Here is a 21,250-nt window from a genome sequence, read left to right on the forward strand (position 1 = left end):
ATAGTAACAGAGGTAGCTGTGTTAGTCTGTAGTCCAACAAAACAAAGCAGCAGAAATGTAGCACTTTAAAGACTAACACAATGATTTATTCAGTGAAGAGCTTTTGTGGGACAGACCCACTTTTTCAGATCAGAGGATGTGGGTCTGTCCTACAAAAGCTCATCACTGAATAAATAATTTTGTTAGTCTTTGAAGTGCTACATCAGTTCTGGTTTATTTACATGCGGTGGGAGGGGAGGCTTGTTTATAAAAATTTTCACTTCCATGGGGAATAACTGGTCTGCAGAATCATGTGTTCTACACCACCATCTTCTCCCCAGCCCAGTCCCATCTGACACCCTGCCCCTCTAAATCCCCCACCCAGGAGAGATTGAGGTGCCATCCAGCTGTTGTGCAAAGTGTGCACAGCCAACCCAGGGTAGGCAGCGTGTGTTGCTGCTGGTGGGGCACATCCACTCGTGCCTGGTGGTGCATAACAGTTTAATTTACCTATGAATGGAAAAGAATTAGCGGGAACTCTGCTTCTCCCCAAATTCCCCTTCCTGCTACCCCTCCCGACAGCCCTCTCCCTGCTGTCTGTCCCGCCCACCTCCCCTAGGGGGCGGTAGCTCCCCCTCCACCCGCGCCCTTCGTGAAGTCACAAATCCCGACCTCCCTCGCAAAGGCTGCTGGGAGCTGGAGTCCTCAGCGGGCGGCCTCATCTCCCGCCCCGCCCCCCCCCCCCCACGCCCAGAGCGTGAGCCTCCCATAGGTTGGCGTGAGCGCTCTGGGCGGGGTCTGCCCGCCCCCTCCAGTGAACTACCGATCCCGTCGTGCCCCGCGAGAGCGAGCGAGCGGCTCGGTCCCTCAGCCGTAGGAAGTGCGGCCCGCCCGGCGCCATCCGTCCATCCCGCCCGCCCTTCGCCCCGCTCAGGCGACTCCCCGGCTTCTCCGCGGCCTACCCCGGCTGTCGGCATGGCCCGGCCGCTGGTGCCCAGCTCGCAGAAGGCGCTGCTGCTGGAGCTGAAGGGGCTGCAGGAGGAGCCCGTCGAGGGGTTCCGGGTCACCCTGGTGGACGAGGGCGACCTGTACAACTGGGAGGTGGCGATCTTCGGACCCCCCAACACCCACTACGAGGGCGGGTACTTCAAGGTGAGCGGGGGCCCGGCGTGGGGGGCGGGGCTGGTCTGTTGAGGGGCATTGTCCCGGGTGGGGGAGGGGGCCGCCACGGGGAGGTTAGAGGCCTGGCCTGGCCTGGCCTGGCCTGGCCTGCGAGGGGCTGTTCCACGGCGATCGGTTGGGGCCCTGCAGCGAGGGGCCTTGTCCGTGGGGGGTTCCCCGGGGGGTGGGGGGGTCTCTGGCGCGGTGAGCGGTGATTCGGAGGGGTCCCGCGCTCTGGGCCTTCCCGAGGGGTCCCCTGCGCGCGGGAGGGTCGGAGGCGGCTGCGGAAGCTGGAGGGGTTTTTCTGGCGAGCGCGATGTGGGGGCATCTTGGGGGTGCGGGGGAGGCGGGTGGTGGCAGGGCAGCTCCCAGGCGAGGGACTTACCCGAGGGAGCTGGGGCGGGGGCGGCGCGATCCAGTTGGGGTGGGTATGGGCTTTTCCCTGGTAATCCCTTCCCCGGGGTGGGGGCCTTAATTCCCAGCAGTTTTGTTGGAGACCTGCTCCCCGCCCGATCCCTGGGTAGAGGAGCTGTTCTGTTGCCATCCGCGATAGAAGCTACTCCGTCTCTGTCATTTGGAGGGCTGCTGCTCTCCTGTAGGGGGTGCAAGGGTCTGCTGGTATCGTCACACCCTCGGCAGCCCTGCTCCAAGATGGAGACAAAGGACTCAGGCCCAGTCTGGGGAGGAGAGTAGTTCTGGCCTAGCGGTGTGCTCCTCGTTGACAGAGTATAGGTGCTTCTCCCAGGGGAAGGAGAGCATAGGTGCTGGAATTGGGGCTCTGTGGGGTTGTGCAGCACCCCCTAGCTTGAAGTGCTTTCCATTGTATACAGAGATTCCAGTTTGGTTCCAGCACCTCTGAAGGAGGGTGGGATATTATTTTAGCCGTGACCCTGCGGGTTATGTGGGGGGTGTCCTGCCTGTCATGCAGAGGTGTGTATGTAAATATTAAGTCTATTGTGCAATATGGGAAGCTGCTCCATTCCCTTATTCATCCTCTTTTGATCTTGGGGATCGCTGGGTGAAAATGAGCACAGGGAGTGAGTCAACCTAAGGTCATCTGTGCCCAAGAACCTGACAGGCTCCTTTTCCCAGTGCCAGGGCAGGCAAATCTGGCACTGCAATTCCAGGTTTGCAGTGTAAACTGTAAATGGGTCTCCACCCAGTCACGATGGGACTTGACTATCCCTACCCAGGCTTTGAAAACAACATGCAGTTGTGCCACCTTAGAGACAAACGAATTATTAGGTCATGAGTTTTTGTGAGTAAAACCCACGAAATCACATGGCCTGATTTGTTAGTCTCTAAGGTGCCACAGGACTGCTTGTAGTTTTTTAAAGTTTACAGATTAACGTAGCCTGCCCCTGTGGGACTTCCTACCTGGGCTGTCAGCATGAGGCTCTCATGGCTCCTCTCGGAAACACTGGTTTCAGCAGCTTTTGCTTTCCCCATTTTACCCGAGTCTTCTAGTCCAATACATTGATCCACAGTCACTAGACATCTTGTATACATGTATAGTGGGGGCAAGACAATGACGACTTCTTGAACTTGTGTTAATGTCCACATGCTTTGTTACTTGAAAGCAACAGCACTTTGCTATGATCCTCTTCTTGTGAACTTTCTGTCTCTGGAAGGTTTTGTTCTGATCCCCTCTAGCACAACAAAGGGGATTATTTCAGAATGCTGTTCCTGGCTAGAGCTTGGATCTGTAGAGTGGGTGCAGGGCGGGCAGAACAATATATAGCTCTAAAAATCTTATTTCTAAATCCCAACTTCTCCTATTTTCACCCCTCTTTCTGCCTCCTGGAGAACAGGATAGTGAAAGGGCTGTGCTTGAAGGCAAGTTGGTGCTATATTTGAAGGGATAGTAGACTCAGTAATAATCCCCCTTCTCCTCACAGTTGTGCAGTGTTCTAAGACACAAGACCTAATTTGTGTTTGAGGATTGAGTTTGGCAGAGAAGAGCGATGGATAATAGAGAGAGACATTTGAACAGTGGATCAAATTCAGGTCCATTTTGCGGGTTGGATAGGGAATCTGTTGGAATCCAGTGTGGCAAAGCAGATGTCTCTTTGTTTTACACTAATCTTTTAATGGCTGTTACCCTGTGGCCCAGTAAGGTAGCATCGAGTGATGTTCATGTTGTAATTACAGAAGTGTCCTAAATATCATCTATGATAACCTTCCTGAATGGGGCCTGTGTTGGGATTATGGGCCTGGGACCGCAGAGGCAGCCATGGGCTGAGACTATGTTGCTCATTGGAACAGGATTATTTTACTGAGCCAGAAGCACTTTTAGTTGGCGCTACCCCTTAACAGGCTTTACCTTCCAACTCTCATGTATGGGACCCCAGGGACTCCAATGCAAAGCACATCGTAAACCTTAATCTTTCCATTTCATCTGCTGTGGTTGTGCAGTCCTTTCTGAGAGCTGAGTGCTCTGTTTTGGTGCTGGTACTCCTCTACCTGCCTCTGGAAATCCCCACAGGCCTGGGGCATCACCCCCATCTTGGACAGTGACATCACTGGAACTCTGCATCTTTACTGTATGGCTCTCTGTACGTGGGACATGTGGAAGGTCTGAGTGCTGACAGACTGGAGTCCTGGCTCTCAAGGGAAGGGTACACTTGGCAGGGGTGTTGCTTGGCTTCCCAAACACTGCTGTGCATGTGATTTCACCCCCCACTCAGAAAGATGAGTGAAAATCTGTCTCCCTGGCCCACTTTAATCCTTGGATTCCCTGTTTCTAATGCCTGTGAGTGAGATTGCATCATGACAGCTTGGTTTGCTAGAGACCTGGACTGATGTGCAAAATTCAGAGGGATTTATTTTTAGCATTTGAAGTATGCACCCCTGCCAGTTTTTTGCGTGGTCTTTCTCAATGGGGGGTTGGTTATTCTTAGGGATTAAGTCAACTTGCATTAGTCACAAAGCTCCAATTCTCCACAACAGCTGAGGATCTGCAAGTAGCTTACAGGCAGCTAAGCTGTACTGGAGGAAGACACTATCCCATTCTGCAGATCAGGGGACTGAGGCACATAGGACTTTTGGTAGCTGTGCTCAAACTTGGCTCTTCTAGCCTCAGCTTTCACCAATAGACTTAACAGATTTCTGGGTTTCAAAACTAGCTTTTCTGTATGGGGTGGTGGTTTTGTGCAGACATGCTATAGCTGCTCACCTGGGGTTAGTGCTTTGAGCTATTTTTGTCTGAGTGCTATCACACTGAGGGTAAGGCTGTTTTGCTTCATGTTAATAAATTGGATTGGGAGCAATAGCCCTGTGAGAGTTCGCTGACTGTGCTTAGCCAGTGTGTTTCACACACCTACTTCTTGGTGGGGAATGCTGGTAGGGAGAGGTGGCAAGTGCAGGGACCGTGGAACAGTCTGTAACCACTAACAGCCTCTCTCTCCCTCCCCACCTCTGCACTTCACTTCTCCCTATTACAGTACAAGATGGGTGTGAATGTGCCACTTCACCCTGAATGGCCCCCTGGAATGTGTTAACTGCCACTGCCAAACAATCTGTTCCATCTTGTATTTAGCTGTGACAATCTGTGTAGGTTTCCCAGATCTGAGCTCTGTTAAAGCTCAGTTTCTCTCTCTTACCAGCAGAAGTTGGTCCAATAAAGATACCATCTGGTCTTGCTAATAACCTGGGACTGACACAACTAGAACAACACTTCAGGAACACCATGTCTGTCCCAGGATGGTCCAACATTCATGGTATTAGATCAGCCTAAGATCTTATTTATTTCCTGGCAGCTCTTAACTTGTCTGACTCCTTGGCTTCTGCATTTATCCTCTAAAGCAGATGTCAGCAAACCTTTTATGTTGAGCCCCACTTTAATTAGCTGGGCCCCACAACCTGTCTAATATTATCCAAACTGCTGGAAATTGTGGTTATGTTCATATGAAAAAAACCCTTTCAGCATGAGCAAGAAAATAAGTTTGTAGAATGTAAAACTTTATTGATCAGTATATAAATGTGAATCCACACACACACAAACTAATATATTTTCTGATTTTTAATGATGAATGAGCCTGCGACCCAGCAGTCAATAATGCTGTACCCCCTTACGAAATTTCATACTCAAACGCACCTTCCCTCTCTCTCTCCCCCCCCCCCCCCCCCCGAGGGCCTGCTTCCCACTTCGTGCATCCCTCCTTTAAGGCAACTTCTGAATAAACTGCTGATCTTTTATCAACACCAACATATAACACTTCCAGCTCTTTCGTTTATGCTGTTACAGGTTGAACCTCTATAGTCCCGCACCCTCAGGGCCTCACTAGTGCCCAACAAGAGAATTTGCTGAACCATAGGAAGTCAATATTCTGTAGCAGCATTACCAACAATTGCAGTGCTTACTGGGCTATTAGAAGATATTGAGGGATAAATTAGAGCTACGTAACTGTACAAAACACTGAGAGGCAGGACTATTGGCTGTTTAAAAAAACAAAAAACCTTTGTGGGATGATGAGAAACTTGGTCACACCCATGATAAGTGGACATCCAGCTAACCAAAATCATGCCAGACCATGGATGTTGCTGGACGAAAGCGTGCTGGATGAGAGAGGTTCAGCCTGTGCTTGTATTTGGGAAGGAAACTGTTTGGAAACCATGGCTGGGATCTGGATTCCTGAGTTATGTTCCTGACTCTATTATATACCCTGCAAGTGCCTTAGTTTTAGTCTGTAAAATGATGAAATTTGCCTGCACTGCCTGCTTGCTGAGATATTTAATTTTTGTACAGAACTAGTAAGGTCCTAACATGATATTGCTCTAGAGAGCAAAATGCTTGATCTAGGAATGATGACAGGTATCAGGGAGGTAGCCGAGTTAGTCTGTATCTTCCAAAACAAGAAGTCCTGTGACATCTTATAGATTAACGGATATTTTGGAGCATAAGCTTTCATGGGCAAAGACCCGCTTTGTCAGATAGTCTGTAAGTGCCACAGGACTTCTTGGTTTGATCCAGGAATGTTTCTCGAAGTTGTGTAAAAGGTAAACAAAACTCTCTTCATTTCAATTCTAGTTTCTTTATGCCACCTGTAGCTATAGCATTCAAAAGTTTTAGACAATCTAGGTTTATAATGTTGCTTTAAGTCATAGAATCATAGACCTGGAAGGAACCTTAAGAGATCAAGTCTAGTTCCATGCATTCAGGGCAGGACCAAGCACCATCCCTGAGAGGTGTTTTTCTAACCTGCTCTCAAGAATCTCCAATGATGGTGGCTTCAGAACCTCCCTAGACAATTTATTCTAATGTTTAACCATCCTTGACAGGAAACTTTTCCTAATTCCCAACCTTAGTCTCCCTTCCTGTGAGTTGCAGGAAGGGCAGGGGAGCACTGGGGGCCGGAGGAAGCTATTGAAGGACATGGCACACATGGAAGAAGTATGGCCAAAACTGTCCCCAATAGAGAGCAGTAATCCATGAAGCGGTGGCACAATTCGAGAGGTCCCAATGCAACACAGGCAAGGAGAAAAGAGCGACATAAACTGCCCTCACTCCTCAAATAGCGACCAGTGCCTTCCCCTTCTGCAATCAGATATGCAGCTTCCCATTAATGGACTCGCAAATAGGAGGGTGACATGAAGGCCTCGTACTCATTGAGTCACCAGTAAGAAGACTTTTCTGTTAGTCTATAAGGTGCCACAGGACCCTTTGTTGCAGTAAGAAGAAACTTCCATTACTGTTCAGTCCTGACTAGATCTGGCCAACTGTGTCTAGGCCCTAGACTGAATTGATCTTTTGAAACAAAGCAACTCATATACCTACTTCTGTGCTGGCTCTGCTGATCTCCTGTTTGTTTCTTCGTCTGCACTTTAACCTGGTTTCACTTCAGCCTGTGGAGCAAGAACAAGAAGACCTGGAGCTGCAGGCTTTCACCCAAACTTCAGCAGGATTTTTGAGAGACCACCTTGATCTAGGATGGTGGAGTCCATCTTTCTAAATGAAGGGGAGAGGCTCAAGCCACTTTAGCTATTTCCTGTCTCTAAAGGAATTAACCCAGAAGAACTTGTTAGACAGAGAGCCTGAAGTTCTTGCCTTAAGCTATTATAATTATAATACCACAGGAATAAAGTTTGTTGCTCGCTGTCTCTGCAGTAAACAAACTGACTGCCAGCAAACCTGACCCAGTTACCAGGCTGCATGGTATGGTGCCCCTCCATAGAATTGAAGAGAAAAACTGATCTGTGGGTAGACCCCTCATGCCAGCTTAGCAAGAACACTATCTGGAGGGTCACAGTTTGCTGGTATCTTTTGTCATTGCTGTCCGTCGCCATAAGTGTGTCATGGTTTGTTCTGGGTTTTTTTCCCCCCTTACACTAACTAGTCTCTTGAGCACTGACTCATCCCTCCTCTGGGGAAAAAAACGTGGGCGTTAGAGGGAATCATTTGCTGGGGAAATGGCAGAGAACTGGTACTCTGCTGAGGCCTCCTGAAGAGGGAAGTGATGTGATGGGGAATACACAGAAGCAGATTAGGTAAGGAGGCAAGGCCCTGGAAGGTCCCTGCCAAAAAGTGCTAGCCTGGGAGCTCTCCTTGCCTCTCTGCTCTGAGTCTTAACCTGAGCTCTGACCACCAGTGCTCCTTCAAATATCTTCCTGGAAACCTTATCACTGTATGGATGCCTCTTTCATCAGCCAGTATTGCTGAGTAGCAAGGCACGTTCCCCTTTCGTAGGGATAACGTGGCCTCCATGCAGCAACACGAAGCTGTTCCACTAGAGCTGCAGGGATTGACCTCCACCTCTCAAAGGAGAGGGATTTCCAGGGGTCTGTTATCGCCTGAGGCAGTAGAAAGTGCCTAAAGCCCTCTGAGCTGGTGTAATGTGATCTTCCATAGCACTGTCTACTTATGAGCAATGGCCATATCCTTCTACTTATACACCCCATCCGGGGAAGCTATTATCTTCACTTCACAGGTAGGAAAAGCGGCACTGAGAGTTAGTGACTTGCTATGACTCAGCTGTAAATAATATTCTAATTTTCTGTGCCTGTGTTCTAACCATTCACCCATTCTTCCTCCCCCACTCAGCTGTAGAAAAGAGAATTTGGAAGCTTAGAATTTAGCCACTGTGTAGGAAGTGGTACTGGTGCTCCCACTGCACAAGGCTAGTCAGTCATTTCTTGTTGGGTGTGCAGGTCTTCTGTCTTGTGCGGAGGGCCAGTGGGGCATGCCTGGGCTGTGTGCTTTCACAACTCATCTGTATTTTTTGTACAGACTTGACTGGAGTTCTGCAGCTCCTCCAGAAGCACGGCCATGACACACCCCACTCCTGCCTCTAACAAATCTTTTGTTTCTTCACAGGCTCGTCTCCGGTTTCCTATTGATTATCCCTATTCACCCCCTGCCTTTAGGTTCCTGACCAAAATGTGGCACCCTAACATCTACGAGGTAGGTCACACAGACTGTCTTCTCATCTGCAGCCCAGGTCAGATTGAGTTTCTGCTCAGCTGCTGCAGAGGTACCAAGCCCCCTCGATCGCACTTGAGTGTTGTCCACAGTGCTGTATCAAACACCAGCCTGAGTTGGTCCATCCTGGGGTTTGTAGTGGAGGGTGTGTGTGTTAAGCAAATACATTGGGATTCTCCAAATGTACCTATTTTGGGGTGTGTTGAAAACACAGCAGCTCGCTCAGGCTCGTGCTTGTCTCGGACAGATCATCTCCTTTCCTGGAATCCATTCCAGAATTAGGTTGTTTATCCAATCTTGCAGCCACCATTACTTAATTTTGCCAGCAGCGCCTGGCTGGGATGTGATCATGCCCTGTGAGCTCTGTGGGGAGACCCTGAGTGAGCAAGCAACCTGCAGACTCCCAATGCGCAGCTGTTGTGGCTGACTGCAGAAAGTATCTAGGGAACAGTGTATACTTGAGTCTTGCTCAGAGCCCTGGGGGATATGGCCTAGGGCAGCAGCTCTACAAATGTCCCAGGAAATCAGTGTTTTGTGCAAATGATTCAATGGTCATTCCACTACTAAGTCATTTGCTCCCATCCATTATCTGTCCTATCTGCCATGCAGCAGCTGTGGCAGTCTCCAGTACACGTAAGGGCTGGCAGATGGGTAGTGGGTATGATTTAGATCAGTGCTTTAAATCACGACACGGGTGATTGGCATGAACATCTCCTTAAAGACTCTCCACAGGGTGCCATATTTGGCTCAGCCCATAGGCACATCTCAGTAGCATCCAGTCTGGGGAGGTTCTTTGGCTCTGACCCAGCAAGATGCCTTGCATTCTCCCCGGGAGACCTTTCAGGCTCACTGAAATCCACCCTAACTACCGGTTTAGGGGAGGCCAGGAGAGCTTTGAAGTCCATGTCCTGGGACTTGTTTGCCAAAACGTGGTTGAAGATAGGACGGCCAAACTGACCTGGCTTTTCTCTGGGCATTAGCAACCACAGTTGGCTGTCCATTCTTTGGTACTTGTCAAGTCACTGGGTGGCATTTTCCTCACATCCACCCTAGAAGTAAAACGTGGAGGCAAACAGGGTAACAGGTACGATAAATCAATTACTCTGGAGATGGCTTGAAGTGCCCAATCTTGGGGCATTGGCTCATGGGTAACCAGATTTTCTCTGTGCTTTCAGACGGGCGATGTCTGCATTTCAATTCTCCACCCCCCGGTGGATGACCCGCAGAGCGGGGAGCTGCCTTCCGAGCGATGGAACCCCACCCAGAATGTACGGTAAGGTCTGGAGGAGGGAGGGAGGAATGCGTGGGATGCAAGATGCTTCGAGGACCTGATGCACAGGGTGGAAGCAATGGCTGGGTTTACCCAGACTTAATATCCTTTGAAGTTCAAAGGCAAATCAGCTTCTCTTAAAGCCTGCATGCCAGCCCTGTTGAAAGATGGCATCAGCTAGCAAAGGAATTCAGGTCTTTCATGAACCATGGACCAGTTTGCCTCCTAAGTGGCATTCAATTTCTCCTTCAGCTTACAAAAGTCACGGTATCTACCCTGCTCCTGGGAATTATGATGTGATCATCATTGTAATGTGCAGAAGTGGCTGCTGCTCATGTTCTATTAAACTTCATGCCATGCAAGAAGATACTGTGATTTCCAATCCCTGTCAGGTCTGGGTGGTGCAGTTTAGCCGATCTCATCCTGGCTTCCAGCTGCTTATTGACTGTTTTCCAGGACCATCCTTCTGAGTGTGATCTCGCTGCTCAATGAACCCAACACCTTCTCACCAGCAAACGTGGATGCCTCTGTGATGTACAGGAAGTGGAAGGACAGCAAAGGGAAGGACCGAGAGTACACAGATATCATCAGGTGCGTGGCAAGCTGAGATCTGACTTGTCAAAACTTGCATTTAAAGAAGAGAGAGGAGCATCTTGCACGGACTGCCTTCTTGCAGTGTGTTTGTCTAAATAGACCCACTCAGACTTTGGGGCGAACACATGTGAGATAACTGAATGCAGGAGTGATTCTTGTTCCTGTAGTTTACTGTGCTGTCCAGCCACACCTTGGTTAACATCATGAAAGCTTGCTGCCTCCGGCAGGTCAGGGACTACTCTTTAACATAAGACATGGATTTTTTTCAGAGACCGAAGCATGCACAGATCTCAGCTATAGCTCCTGCTCTTCCCACAGCCTGGTGAAGGCACAGCAAAGGACCTGGGCAGGGTATGAAGTGGTGGTCTAGAGAGGAAGTTGCTGTGTGTGAGCCTGCATACTTAGGATCCAAGCCTTACTCAGTCCCTTTGGCTTAGTGTAGGGGCCCAGAGCAAGTCTTCTACCCTTCCCCTGTACCTCACATTAAAACAGGAGGCATGTTGAGGCATTGAAATTGGCCTCTGAAAGGTGCTGGGGAAGCACCAATAAATGGAAGATGTGGAGGTGTTGGGGGTGGAATAGTGATGGAAGCATTTTCACCTTAGTCACACACTGACACTGTGGCCACACTTGGCCAGATCTCCGAAGTGGCCATGCTAATGGCCCAATCGAAGAACACTAATCAGGCACTGAATTGAATATTCAGCACCTCATTAGCATTAGCACGCTTCTGGCCCTGGCACTTCAGGCGCCGCTACACAGGGTCCTTTTTGAAAGGACCGTGCACATTTCAGCTGAGAGGAATAAGGGGATTTCAAAATGTGTGGGGCCCTTTCAAAAAGGGCCCCCGTGTAGTGGTGCCAAGCCACGCACATTTGAAAGTGGCGCTTTCAAAGTGCCGCGGCCAGAAGTGTGTTAATGCTAATGAGGCACTGAATAGTCAGTTCAGCACCTCATTTGTATTCTTCGATTTGGCCATTAACATGGCCATTTTGAAGATTTGGCCAAGTGTGGCCACAGCCTTAGTGTCTGGGCTTGGTTCTTTTTATTGTGGCATTGTCTAGAGAGATGGATCGGAGCTCTGAAAGCAAACAGGCCCTGCTCTGGACAGCTCACAAGGTGTTATTTGGCATGGCACTGTCAGAAATGACACTGCTTCATTCAGTTACAGATATTAAATTAGGGTTCTTGACAGATAGATGTCCACGGCAGACACCTTTACGCTGTGCCTCATTGGAACATTCTGGGGTGCAACCCAGGCCAGTGAGCGGTTGTTGCCACCTGCCCTGTAACCTTGAATGCCTTAAAAGGCTCTGCTGCTCGCTCTCTTTTCTGGATGCTCTCAGCCAGCAAACAAACATGTGCTGAGTCTCTGGCAGTGTCTACACTTATGAAAAACTTCGAAATGGCCGTGCTAATGGCCAGATTGAAGAATATTAATGAGGTGCCAAAATGAATATTCAGCGCCTTACTAGCATGCCTGTGGCTCGTCTACACGTCAAACATAGAAATCCCCTTCTTCCTTTCAGCTGATAGGAATAAGGGGATTTCAACGTTTGCAGGGTCCTTTCGAAAAGCACCCCCCTGTAGACGAGCCACGGGCAAGCAAAACGTGGCACTTTCAAAGTGCAGCAGCCAGCAGCACGCTAATGAGGCACTGAGTATTCATTTCAGCGCCTCATTGGTATTCTTCGATTTGGCCATTAGCATGGCCATTTTGAAGTTTTTTTTGTAAATGTAGACGTAGCCTCTGTGCGATAAGCAGACCTGTATAAGCAACGGTGCCTAAGTCTACGCCAACCCAGAAGATCGGCTGGCTCAGGGTTGATCTTTCAGTTTTCAGTTTCACGCATCTGGTAGGGATGTGCAAAATCAATCTCTCAGAGGTGGCAGTTGACCTCTGTACTTCTCGCCAGATGCAAGGAGTAAGAGAGGTCAGTTGGAGAAACTCCCCCCGACTTTCTTCACTAGGGACGGCCAGCTAAACCGAGCAGAGAGATGTTGACTCTAGCTCACACAATTCTACCTACAGCAATTGTGATCTGCAGTCAACTTACTTTACCTACTGTAGACACAGCCTCTGAATCCGGCAGCCTGCTTGTTACCCCACAGCTACACTCTAGTTTCTACCAGTCTGCCCCCAAAATACTCCAAGACCTGAATTTCCTCCAAACCATCTGCCCCAAGAGCTCCAGCCCTCTCCTGGACTACTCAGAAGTAGTAAGGTTTGTTTGCTCCTGCCAAGAGTGAGTACTGGAAAGCTTGGCATATTAACTGGAAGCACCAATCCCTTTAGTCCAAATTCAGCACTAGGTTGGCTTATTGTAAATATAACAAGTTTACTAATAGAACACAGGATAAGTGATGACAGGTAAAAGAAATAAAGGTAGAATTGGTTACAGTAAAAAATTTTACTAGTTACCGAGACTTACCAAATCAGTCTTGGTTCAAGATGGATGTCTTCCAACCGATGGGTGATTCCTGGTCAGGAACTTCCACAGAACTACTGGGTGCTGGTTTCTCTTGTCTTCCTAGGTGGAAAGATCCTTGCCCCAGCAGGTGTCAGGCCCCAAAGACTTCATCCTTCTCGGGTTTAGGACCCATCCTTAGTTTGCAAGAGCTCTGGTCTGGTCCCTTGTGCCAAGATGGCCTCTTCTCTCCCTGTGTTTTCCTCCTGTTGGTTTTGTCTGTCTAGGGACTTGCTATCTCCCTGCTGATTCGTCTGTAAATTGATCTTGCTTTGGTTTTGGTCACACCTTGCTTAATTTCATTAGAGACAGGTAGGTAGCTGCCTTCCTTCCTGTCCGGGGTATGGTGAGGGAGAGCCTCTTTCTTCCCTGTGTTTGGTCAGTTTCTAAGGTGTGATATTGAGTACTGATGTTTCCTCATAGTGTTCATTCATAGATTTCACTGTGACAGTCATCTCCAATGTGTCATTAGCTTTCATAAGAGACCTTCCTGGTTACATGTTGCATAGAATATTTACTGTATTATTAATTAGTTGATTTAATTACTTCTCATTAGAGGTTTAGACCTCAGGTGCTGCTTCTGGAGGCTCTCCTTAGGTTGATGGCTTTACCTTTTTTACCTTTGCCTGACAACCAGGCTGGCCAGACAAATACATGTTCCTTTGTGTAAGGGAAATTGAGCTTATGTATTGCTTACCAAACTTAATTCTAGCCTATATTCATCACTTGTATGACTCTTGTACGGACACTGTACAAGAGTACTAATGATCAGTGAGCTACTGGTTTTCCAATCGCAGCTCACAGGACACAGTTTAGATGCAGATTATGGCAGCGTGTTAGGTGGAGTGATGTCAGGCCTGATAAGAGCTGCTGATACAGAGCAATAAATGACTAAAAGGTATCTCCACACCCATCTCATGCCTGCATCATACTCTACTCCTGATCTCTGGAGACGTGACCATGGATCAGTACCCATTAACACTAGAATGAGAGAAGCACGTCCAGCTCTGTAGAGGACTTTAGCCTCCAGGGCTAGCAGGCTGGCACCTCTTAGCCTTCACACGTTGAGGGGATAGCTGCTCAGTGTCTTTGCCCTGTTCTCATCTGCTCCTTTCCCTTTTCAGGAAGCAGGTCTTAGGAACCAAGGTGGATGCTGAAAGGGATGGAGTGAAGGTCCCCACCACGCTGGCAGAGTACTGTGTGAAGACCAAGACTCCCGCCCCAGATGAAGGCTCAGACCTCTTCTACGACGACTACTACGAGGATGATGAGATGGAGGAGGAGGAGGCAGACAGTTGCTATGGTGATGAGGATGATTCTGGCAACGAGGAATCCTGACGCCTTCCTGGCAATCACAAAACTTATCATAAACTATTGAATTTTACCTCAACTAGGACATACAAACTGGCTTGAATTTACGATCTGTCAGCCCTGAAACTAACTCTCTACCTCACAGGGAGACTGTTCTGCTGTAAAGGAAAAACCACAACTGTCTTTGTAAAAACCCTGTTTTATAAACTTCCATGGGCTGGGGTGAGGCGGTGGGAGGCTGGGGGCAGAATTCATAGAGCAATTACAAATCCACCTTGAGCTGGGAACTTAGCAAGCCTGGTTACACTAAGCAGACAGTGACAGACAGGTGTGACAAATCATGTGTGGTACCTGGGGATGTGTGTCTTTGTCTTAAATCCAGCACAGGGGAAATGGTTTCTGGGAGTTAGCAGCATTAATGAAAGGTGGAGAAATTGGGGAAAAGTGTGTGTGCTTATGACTAGCTTCCTGCACGCTATCAGTCAGTCAGTAGGGCGGATCATAGTGGTACCTGGTTCCCTCTCCCTCTGCGCTTACTTCTAAAGTTTCAGCTGTTTGATACAGAGCCAGGCCAGCAGAGAGTACTAGGCTCGAATGGCTGCCCAGCCAGCATTAGTGGCTAAGTAGCTCACTTATTCCCCAGCACCTTTCTGCTGCTCTACACAGAGCCTCTCTTCTGCAGTTGCCAAGCTTGGACAGTGGAGCATTGTGTGGAAAAACTAGCAGGGATGGGGAGAAGTGAAGAGTGTTCCAGGGCAGAACTTCAGGGCTGCACTGACAAGCCTGGGGTTGGGGGAGGGAGTTTTTAGTTCTTAACTGGGCTGGGGGGTTAATTTTCAATCTTTTGGCTTCTGTTTTGGTTTGTTTTTTGCAATGTATTTAATAAAGTACTTAAGGGAGTAGGCGTGTGACCATATGCTGCCTCAGCATAATTTGGTGATCTGCCTCTCGGGTTTGGGGACTTAAGTCAAGCCTTGCATGGCCATGACAAGAGTAGGACTGGAAGGAGAAGTGGCATCTCTGCAGTACACAGCACAAGCTGCCCTGAGTGAATTGGAAAAGGATTTAGGTAACCAAAGTGCAGTAGAACCCCAAGGTATGTGCACTCAAGTTATGTGCATCTCAGGTTAATGTGACTGTGAGTGGCGGGGATCTGGCGCCTGGCTCTGGGCTGCCTGATACTTGAGAGTCGGGAAACTGACCAGTGCACCAGTGCTGGTCAGTTTTCCAGCTCCTGTGAGTTGTGGGCAGCCAGGTGGCAGCTTCTGCCACTGGCAGGAGTGGGGAAACTGACTAGTGCTGCAGGGCTGGGCAGCCCAGAGCCAGGTTCTCCACCGCCTGCCACTCACAGGAGACAGGAAACTGACCAGCACCTGCTAGAGACTGATATATTTATTAGGGCATAAGCTTTTGTGCATAAAACACAGTTCATCAAGTAAACTAACGTGGAAATGCAAAAGCAGGTAAATATGTAAGGAAATTACTGCAAAGGAAGGTACTATCCATTGTTAATCAGGGTGATCAGCCGGCGTGATTGTGTTAACCAGTTAAGTTCCTTATTGCAAATGAGCTCCACTTGAGCTGTTTCCCTTTGCCATCGAGGGCTTTTGATTCTTTTGTAGAAGGATGGCTATTAAAGTCTTTACTGGCTGTCCAGGGAGGTTAAAGTGGTCCCCTACAGGTTATAATTTCATGAAGCTGTCCACATCTGAGTAATTCCAGCCAGCAGGACCAGGTATGTGCTGAAGTATTTTTGTGAAGCGGGGCCTTGAGTTACAGATTCTTCAAAGCTGGGGGCCTCTTGGGCTGAACACACAACTGTGCTTACTTGCTACCTCAGGCTACTACAGACCACAGATGGCTATGGAAGAGTAAATTGGATTCTACTTCCCCTCCCACTGGCATCCCCAGCAAAATTGACTCCTCGCTGCTGAATACATCACCTTCTGTGCTGGAGATGACATGGAGAAAGAAGCTGATGTCTCTCGCGTCCCAGGCTGAGTTGGTAGCACAGGCAGCTGGGGAAAGGTCTTAACTCGAAAACGTAGATGCTGAAATTGAGATTTATGGAGTCCTGGTGTGTGCTGTCTCTCATGGCAGAGGCAGGACAGAACTCGAACCATCCGGGATCCAGTGCTGTCCTGCAGGTGGCAGTCTTCACCCGTCTCTGGGAACTGAACTGCCCAGATTCCAGGGGCTGGAAGAATAGGGCTGCTTGCGGGGGGAGAGGAAGTTTGATAACGTGACCTTTAATGGCAAAGAGAGAGAGAGAGAGGCATTAGGGGCTGCAGCCCACACCCTGGGCTAAGAGGAGCCCCAGGCTGCAGCCACTGAAGCCCCTGCATGTTGGGGCTCTGCACATTGTGATTTCCCCTCTGCTCTTCCCATTGGAGCTGTGTGAGCAATCACTAGCAGCATTTGGCAGCAGGCTCCACCCTGTTGCTCTCATTGGCCAGGAATCACAGCCAATGGGAGCGGAAGGGGCAGTGCTGGCAAGCACAGCTGCACAGAACCACCTGTTCCCTCCAGGAGCTGCACCAGGTAAGTGCCCCATACCTCCCAGATCCCACATCTCACCTGCTCCTGCACCCTTCCTCCTCCCTAGAGCAGAGCGGGTTGGTGGGACAAAAGGGAGCTATCCCAGGTTGGTGACAGAGCTTGTTTTAGCAGTGAGCTGGCAAGAGAAAGGGATGTGACCTACTGCCTAAGACTCCACAAACCCTGACAGACTCCTCGTTCCCCCTGCCCCCAGTGGGGGCAATACCTGGAAATATCCCGGTCTCTGAAGGCTAAGCTAAGGCAGAGAGGGAGAGAAAGTAACTTGCCCAGGGCTATGCCGCAAGTCAGTAGCAGTGTCCTGTCTCCAATGCTGCCTCCTCCCTGCAAATGACAAGCAGTTCAGTGGCACCTGGGAGATTAACAAATGCAGGGGGTCAGAGTTTTTGTGGGTAAAGCCTACTATTTCAGGTGAAAAGGGAGAGGAAAAATGGAATCCAGGGTTTGCAGAGGGGGGGCAAGGGAGGAAGGCGTAACCATCACTAGTAGGACCAGTTAATGAAGCAAATTTAAGTTGGATCTGTCTCATTCCTGTGAACATAAAGATGGGGAAATTGCCCTTATAATGCAGAAGATAGTTAAGATTCAGGCCAAGGGTGAAGGTGTCCAATCTGTAAATGAATCATAGAACAATAGAGCTGGAAGAGACCAAAAAAAGCCGTCAAGTCCAACCCCCTGCCCGAGGTAGGACCAGACCGATCAGATCAGCCCAGCCAGGGCTTTGTCGAGGCGAGACTTAAACACCTCCAGGGATGAAGACTCCACTATGTCCCTGGATAGACCATTCCAGTGCTTCACCACCCTCCTAGTGAAAAAGTTTTCCTAATGTTCAACCTGGACCTTCCCAACCACAACTTGAGACCATTGTTCCGTGTTCTGCCATCCGTGACCACTGTGAAGAGCCTTTCTCCAGCCTCTCTGCAACCTCCCTTCGGTAAGTTATCAAGTCCCCACTCAGTCTTCCCTTGTGCAGACTAAACAGTCTCAGTTCCCTCAACCTTTCTTCATAAGTCATATGCTCCAGCCCCCTAATTATTTTGGTCGCCCTCCGCTGGACCCTCCCCAGTGTATCCACATCCTTCCTATAAATGGGGGCCCAGAACTGGACACAGTACTCCAGATGTGGATTCCAGTTCAGATGTTTCCCTTGGTAATCTTGTGGTAACGTTCTTTTCAGGAAGAATGACTGACTACTTTTAAAGCTGTTCTTGGATGTCCAGAGAGGGTAAAGTGGTCCCCAGTAGGTTTGGGTATGTTCCCATCTCCTGCCTCCATCTCCCTCGCAGGTACAAAAAATACTCAAGGGCAGGCATGTTGTGTCCTGCAGGGCTGAGTTTCAGGTCTCTCAACAGGAGTTGAAACCTGCCCAAGTAAAGCCAGAAATTCTGCTGGCTACGTGCCAGTGCAGACCCTAATCCACCTTAGCAGTGCCTAATAGTGCTACGGGGATTTGTTTTGCTCCCAAGCATATCTAGTGTGCCTGTGTTGTGTATCCCTGACCTGGGCCAGCCTCGAGAGGTGTACAGGCTCTGCCCCCCTTGAGCCACTCAACTTGGACGTGGGGGGGGGCAGTGGGGTTGCTTTCGAAGGCCTAGTACGTAGTCTCTGCCCCCCCAAAGAGTTTACACGCTAAATAGCAAAGGCAGGATAATCTTCCTTTTACAAATGGAGAAACCGAGGCGGGGTGAGTGATTTGCCAGCAGTCACCCAGGAAGACTGGTGCAGCTGGGAATTGGGCCCAGGCCTCCTGGCTCTCAGTCCAGTGCCTTAACCACAAAAATGCAACCTTCCTCTGCAAACTGGATAGCTCAGTGGTGTGTGCACACGGCATCTAGTAGAATGGGTCCTGGCCCACAGTTAGATTTGTTCCCCCTCAGCACCTACATTTTCCGCTCATAAGGGCAGTGGGCTTGTCCTGGAAGTTTCCCTCGCTAGAAGTTTCATGATTAGTCTGGGCATGCCGCCCCAGCAGTGGCTGCATTTCAGCCTTGTGCTGCACATATATTATTTGTGACATGCTCCAGAATCATTCCAGGACAGATGGACACTGTTCCCTCAGTGGGACTGTGATTCTGTTGCCTGTCTCCAGCTAGTCTCATTGAAAACTGTCCCTGACTTTCCCCCCGGTTGGTAACCTGATGCTGGAACTAAAGTCTCCTCCCAGTTACTCATGGAAAGGGAGAGCCAACAAACTGATCATGATGCCTCCCTGGGAGAAGACAAGCAAATCCCTCTATGGCCCTTCACAAAGTGGGGGCGGGGCCTGGTCATTGTCCCTTGTTGCTGCATCATTGGGAAAGTTGTGCGGGCCTCTTGCCTGCTCATCTAGGACTGTCCCAGTTTGGAGCGTCTCCAGAGGGCAGCAGAAAAAGAGGTGGAGCCGAGAGAAATAGAAGATTGCTTAGGGTGAGTGTTCCATCCACTCTGGGCCGGAGCAACTCCCTGGGACCAAGGATGGAGTCCAGTTGCAGCTGGATCTGTTCAGCCCTGCCCACCTCCCTCCAGGCCACATCAAGTGGGTCTCGAGGAGCCTTGTGCTTGTTTTTGTTATGATAGTGCCTGGAGCCTGACCCCACGGTGCTGATAGGGGTTTGTACAGTCAGAACAAAGAGACAATCCTTGCTCTTAATTTTTCAGAGGAAATCCTTTTTAAATTAAAAAAAAAAAAAAAAAAAAAGGCAAAGCACAGGTCCTGTTTGCTCTTTAGGAGCACCAGACCCCACATTGCCTCTCTTAAGGGCAGGGGGTCTTGAACAAGAAGCTTCATTAGGAAATTGGCCCTGGCACGCCACCCCAGAAATGGCTGCATTTCAGCATTGTGCTGCTATGTATTGTTTGTGGGGCACTTTCGAATCATTCCAGAGGAACAGGTGGACACTGGCATGTTCTCAGAGCTTTTAGGTTGGTGAGAAGTGGGTAATGGAGTTCCTAAACGCTGGAGGGGGATGGTCAGAAAGCCATGCACCAAACCCACAAAGGGCAGGAGATAACAAGGGCTTTGAGCAAGTTAGCATGCTGAAAATAGCAGAGAAAAAAGGGTGAGCTGTGGGACTTAATTTGGGTGTAAAATGCCTGGAGATCTGCCCATGAAATGCTCAAGAATTATCTTGTGTTTTCCTTTCTTTGGTCATCCTTTCTTAGCCCATCACGTGGGTGGTGGCTCAAAGCTGCAATGCCTCAGCTGCCCCCCTTTTTTTTTCCTCCTTGCTTTATTTTTACAGACTCTACGTGAATTTTTAAAAACTTTCCTGTGTCTTTGCAAATATCTGGGTTTCTAGACATATTTCTACTTTCCACATCTCGTTCAGCCCCAGTTCTGCAGACACTAGGTTGCCTACTGCCGTGGTTTTACCATGGGCCTCCCGAGGGCTATGACTACATTACAGCCAGATGGGGACAGAAGTTGGAAGATTTCTGTCAACTGATTGCGGCAAGGGTGGGGACGGTGATTCTGCAAAGTGGCCACAGGGTGGCAGCCGCACCTGTAAGAGAGCGGCCAGCTGGAGTTGGGACTCTGCATGTTACAGGCCACTGGTCACAGGTAAGTAGTCTCCCTGCCCCAAAGCCAAACCACTTCCAGGTCCTCAGCCCCTGCCCTGCCAGATGTGGGGAGGGGAGCCCCATCAGCCAGCAACTCTGCTACCACAGCCCTCCCCTGACCCCTGTAAGAGCCGCCACCAGGGCAGTGCAGCCCCAGCCCCTGGGGAGCACAACCAGTTGGGGCAGCCCACGCAGCCCCTCTCTCTGCACACACACACCCCGCCAGGTGAAGCTACTAGCTGGGCAGCACAGTCCCAACCAGCCTTGGGGCTCCCCTTAATCTCCCATACCATCTAAACCTCTGCCCTGAGCCCCCCAGGCCCCTGACTTGAGCCCCAACATACCTCCAAACCGCAGGCCCTGAGCCCCACCACACACAGGTCCTGGCTGGACCTGGGCAGTGCCAGGTTGCTTTTCTATCTAGTTTCAGTATATAACCCAAAACAAATGTTGTAACTTCAACTAATTGTTCTAGAATGCTTTTGTTTGTTTCTTTTGTTGCAGGAAAAATTCAGAACTTTGATCCAACGCAGAATGAAATTAAACTGGAAAATCTCAGGATTCCACCAGGGTATGCAACCTTTTTTAGTTGAACCAGCTCGCAGTAAGAAGGAAAAGCCTAAAAACTGCCTGAAGGCAAAGTAAAGGAACCCGGCTTCTAACATCTCATGATTTTATTGGGCTTGACTTCTAACAAAACAAACCAGCAGCCATGGAGGACTTCAAAGACTAACAGAATAATGCATTAGGTGATGAGCTTTTGTGGGGCAGACCCCCTTCTGGGTCTACAGCATTTCCAGTCCAGACTCAGTTATATAGCACAGAGGTCCAAAAAAAGTCAATAAAACCTGACAAATCAAATACATGGACCTGAAGGAGATTGTGTCTTGCCTGAGATAATTACAAGCATTAAAGTCAGGGAGACAGTCCTTGTAACGTGTGAGATAATCGCTC

The 21,250-nt window shown here is 49.3% G+C and overlaps 1 protein-coding gene across 1 annotated transcript; it reads left to right on the forward strand.

Annotated features, from left to right (window-relative positions):
* The first annotated feature begins 809 nt into the window (after window positions 1-809).
* On the forward strand, window positions 810-15,098 carry CDC34 (cell division cycle 34, ubiquitin conjugating enzyme). The gene is made up of 5 exons (XM_074978480.1): window positions 810-1,131; window positions 8,453-8,539; window positions 9,733-9,830; window positions 10,284-10,418; window positions 14,014-15,098. The coding sequence occupies exons 1-5, from the start codon at window positions 955-957 to the stop codon at window positions 14,225-14,227; spliced, it is 711 nt and encodes a 236-aa protein (XP_074834581.1). The 5' UTR covers window positions 810-954; the 3' UTR covers window positions 14,228-15,098.
* The last annotated feature ends 6,152 nt before the right edge of the window (window positions 15,099-21,250 follow it).

The sequence above is a fragment of the Carettochelys insculpta genome, chromosome 27, assembly GCF_033958435.1.
Source record: "Carettochelys insculpta isolate YL-2023 chromosome 27, ASM3395843v1, whole genome shotgun sequence".
In the NCBI taxonomy this organism is placed as follows: domain Eukaryota; kingdom Metazoa; phylum Chordata; order Testudines; family Carettochelyidae; genus Carettochelys; species Carettochelys insculpta.

What these genes read in the sequence shown, in the direction of transcription:
- CDC34 (XM_074978480.1), top strand. Translation starts at nt 955, where the DNA reads ATGGCCCGGCCGCTGGTGCCCAGCTCGCAGAAGGCGCTGCTGCTGGAG. An exon ending in ACGAGGGCGGGTACTTCAAG is followed by an intron (nt 1,132 to 8,452) that starts GTGAGCGGGGGC and finishes GTTTCTTCACAG; the next exon opens with GCTCGTCTCCGGTTTCCTAT. An exon ending in GAGTACACAGATATCATCAG is followed by an intron (nt 10,419 to 14,013) that starts GTGCGTGGCAAG and finishes TTCCCTTTTCAG; the next exon opens with GAAGCAGGTCTTAGGAACCA.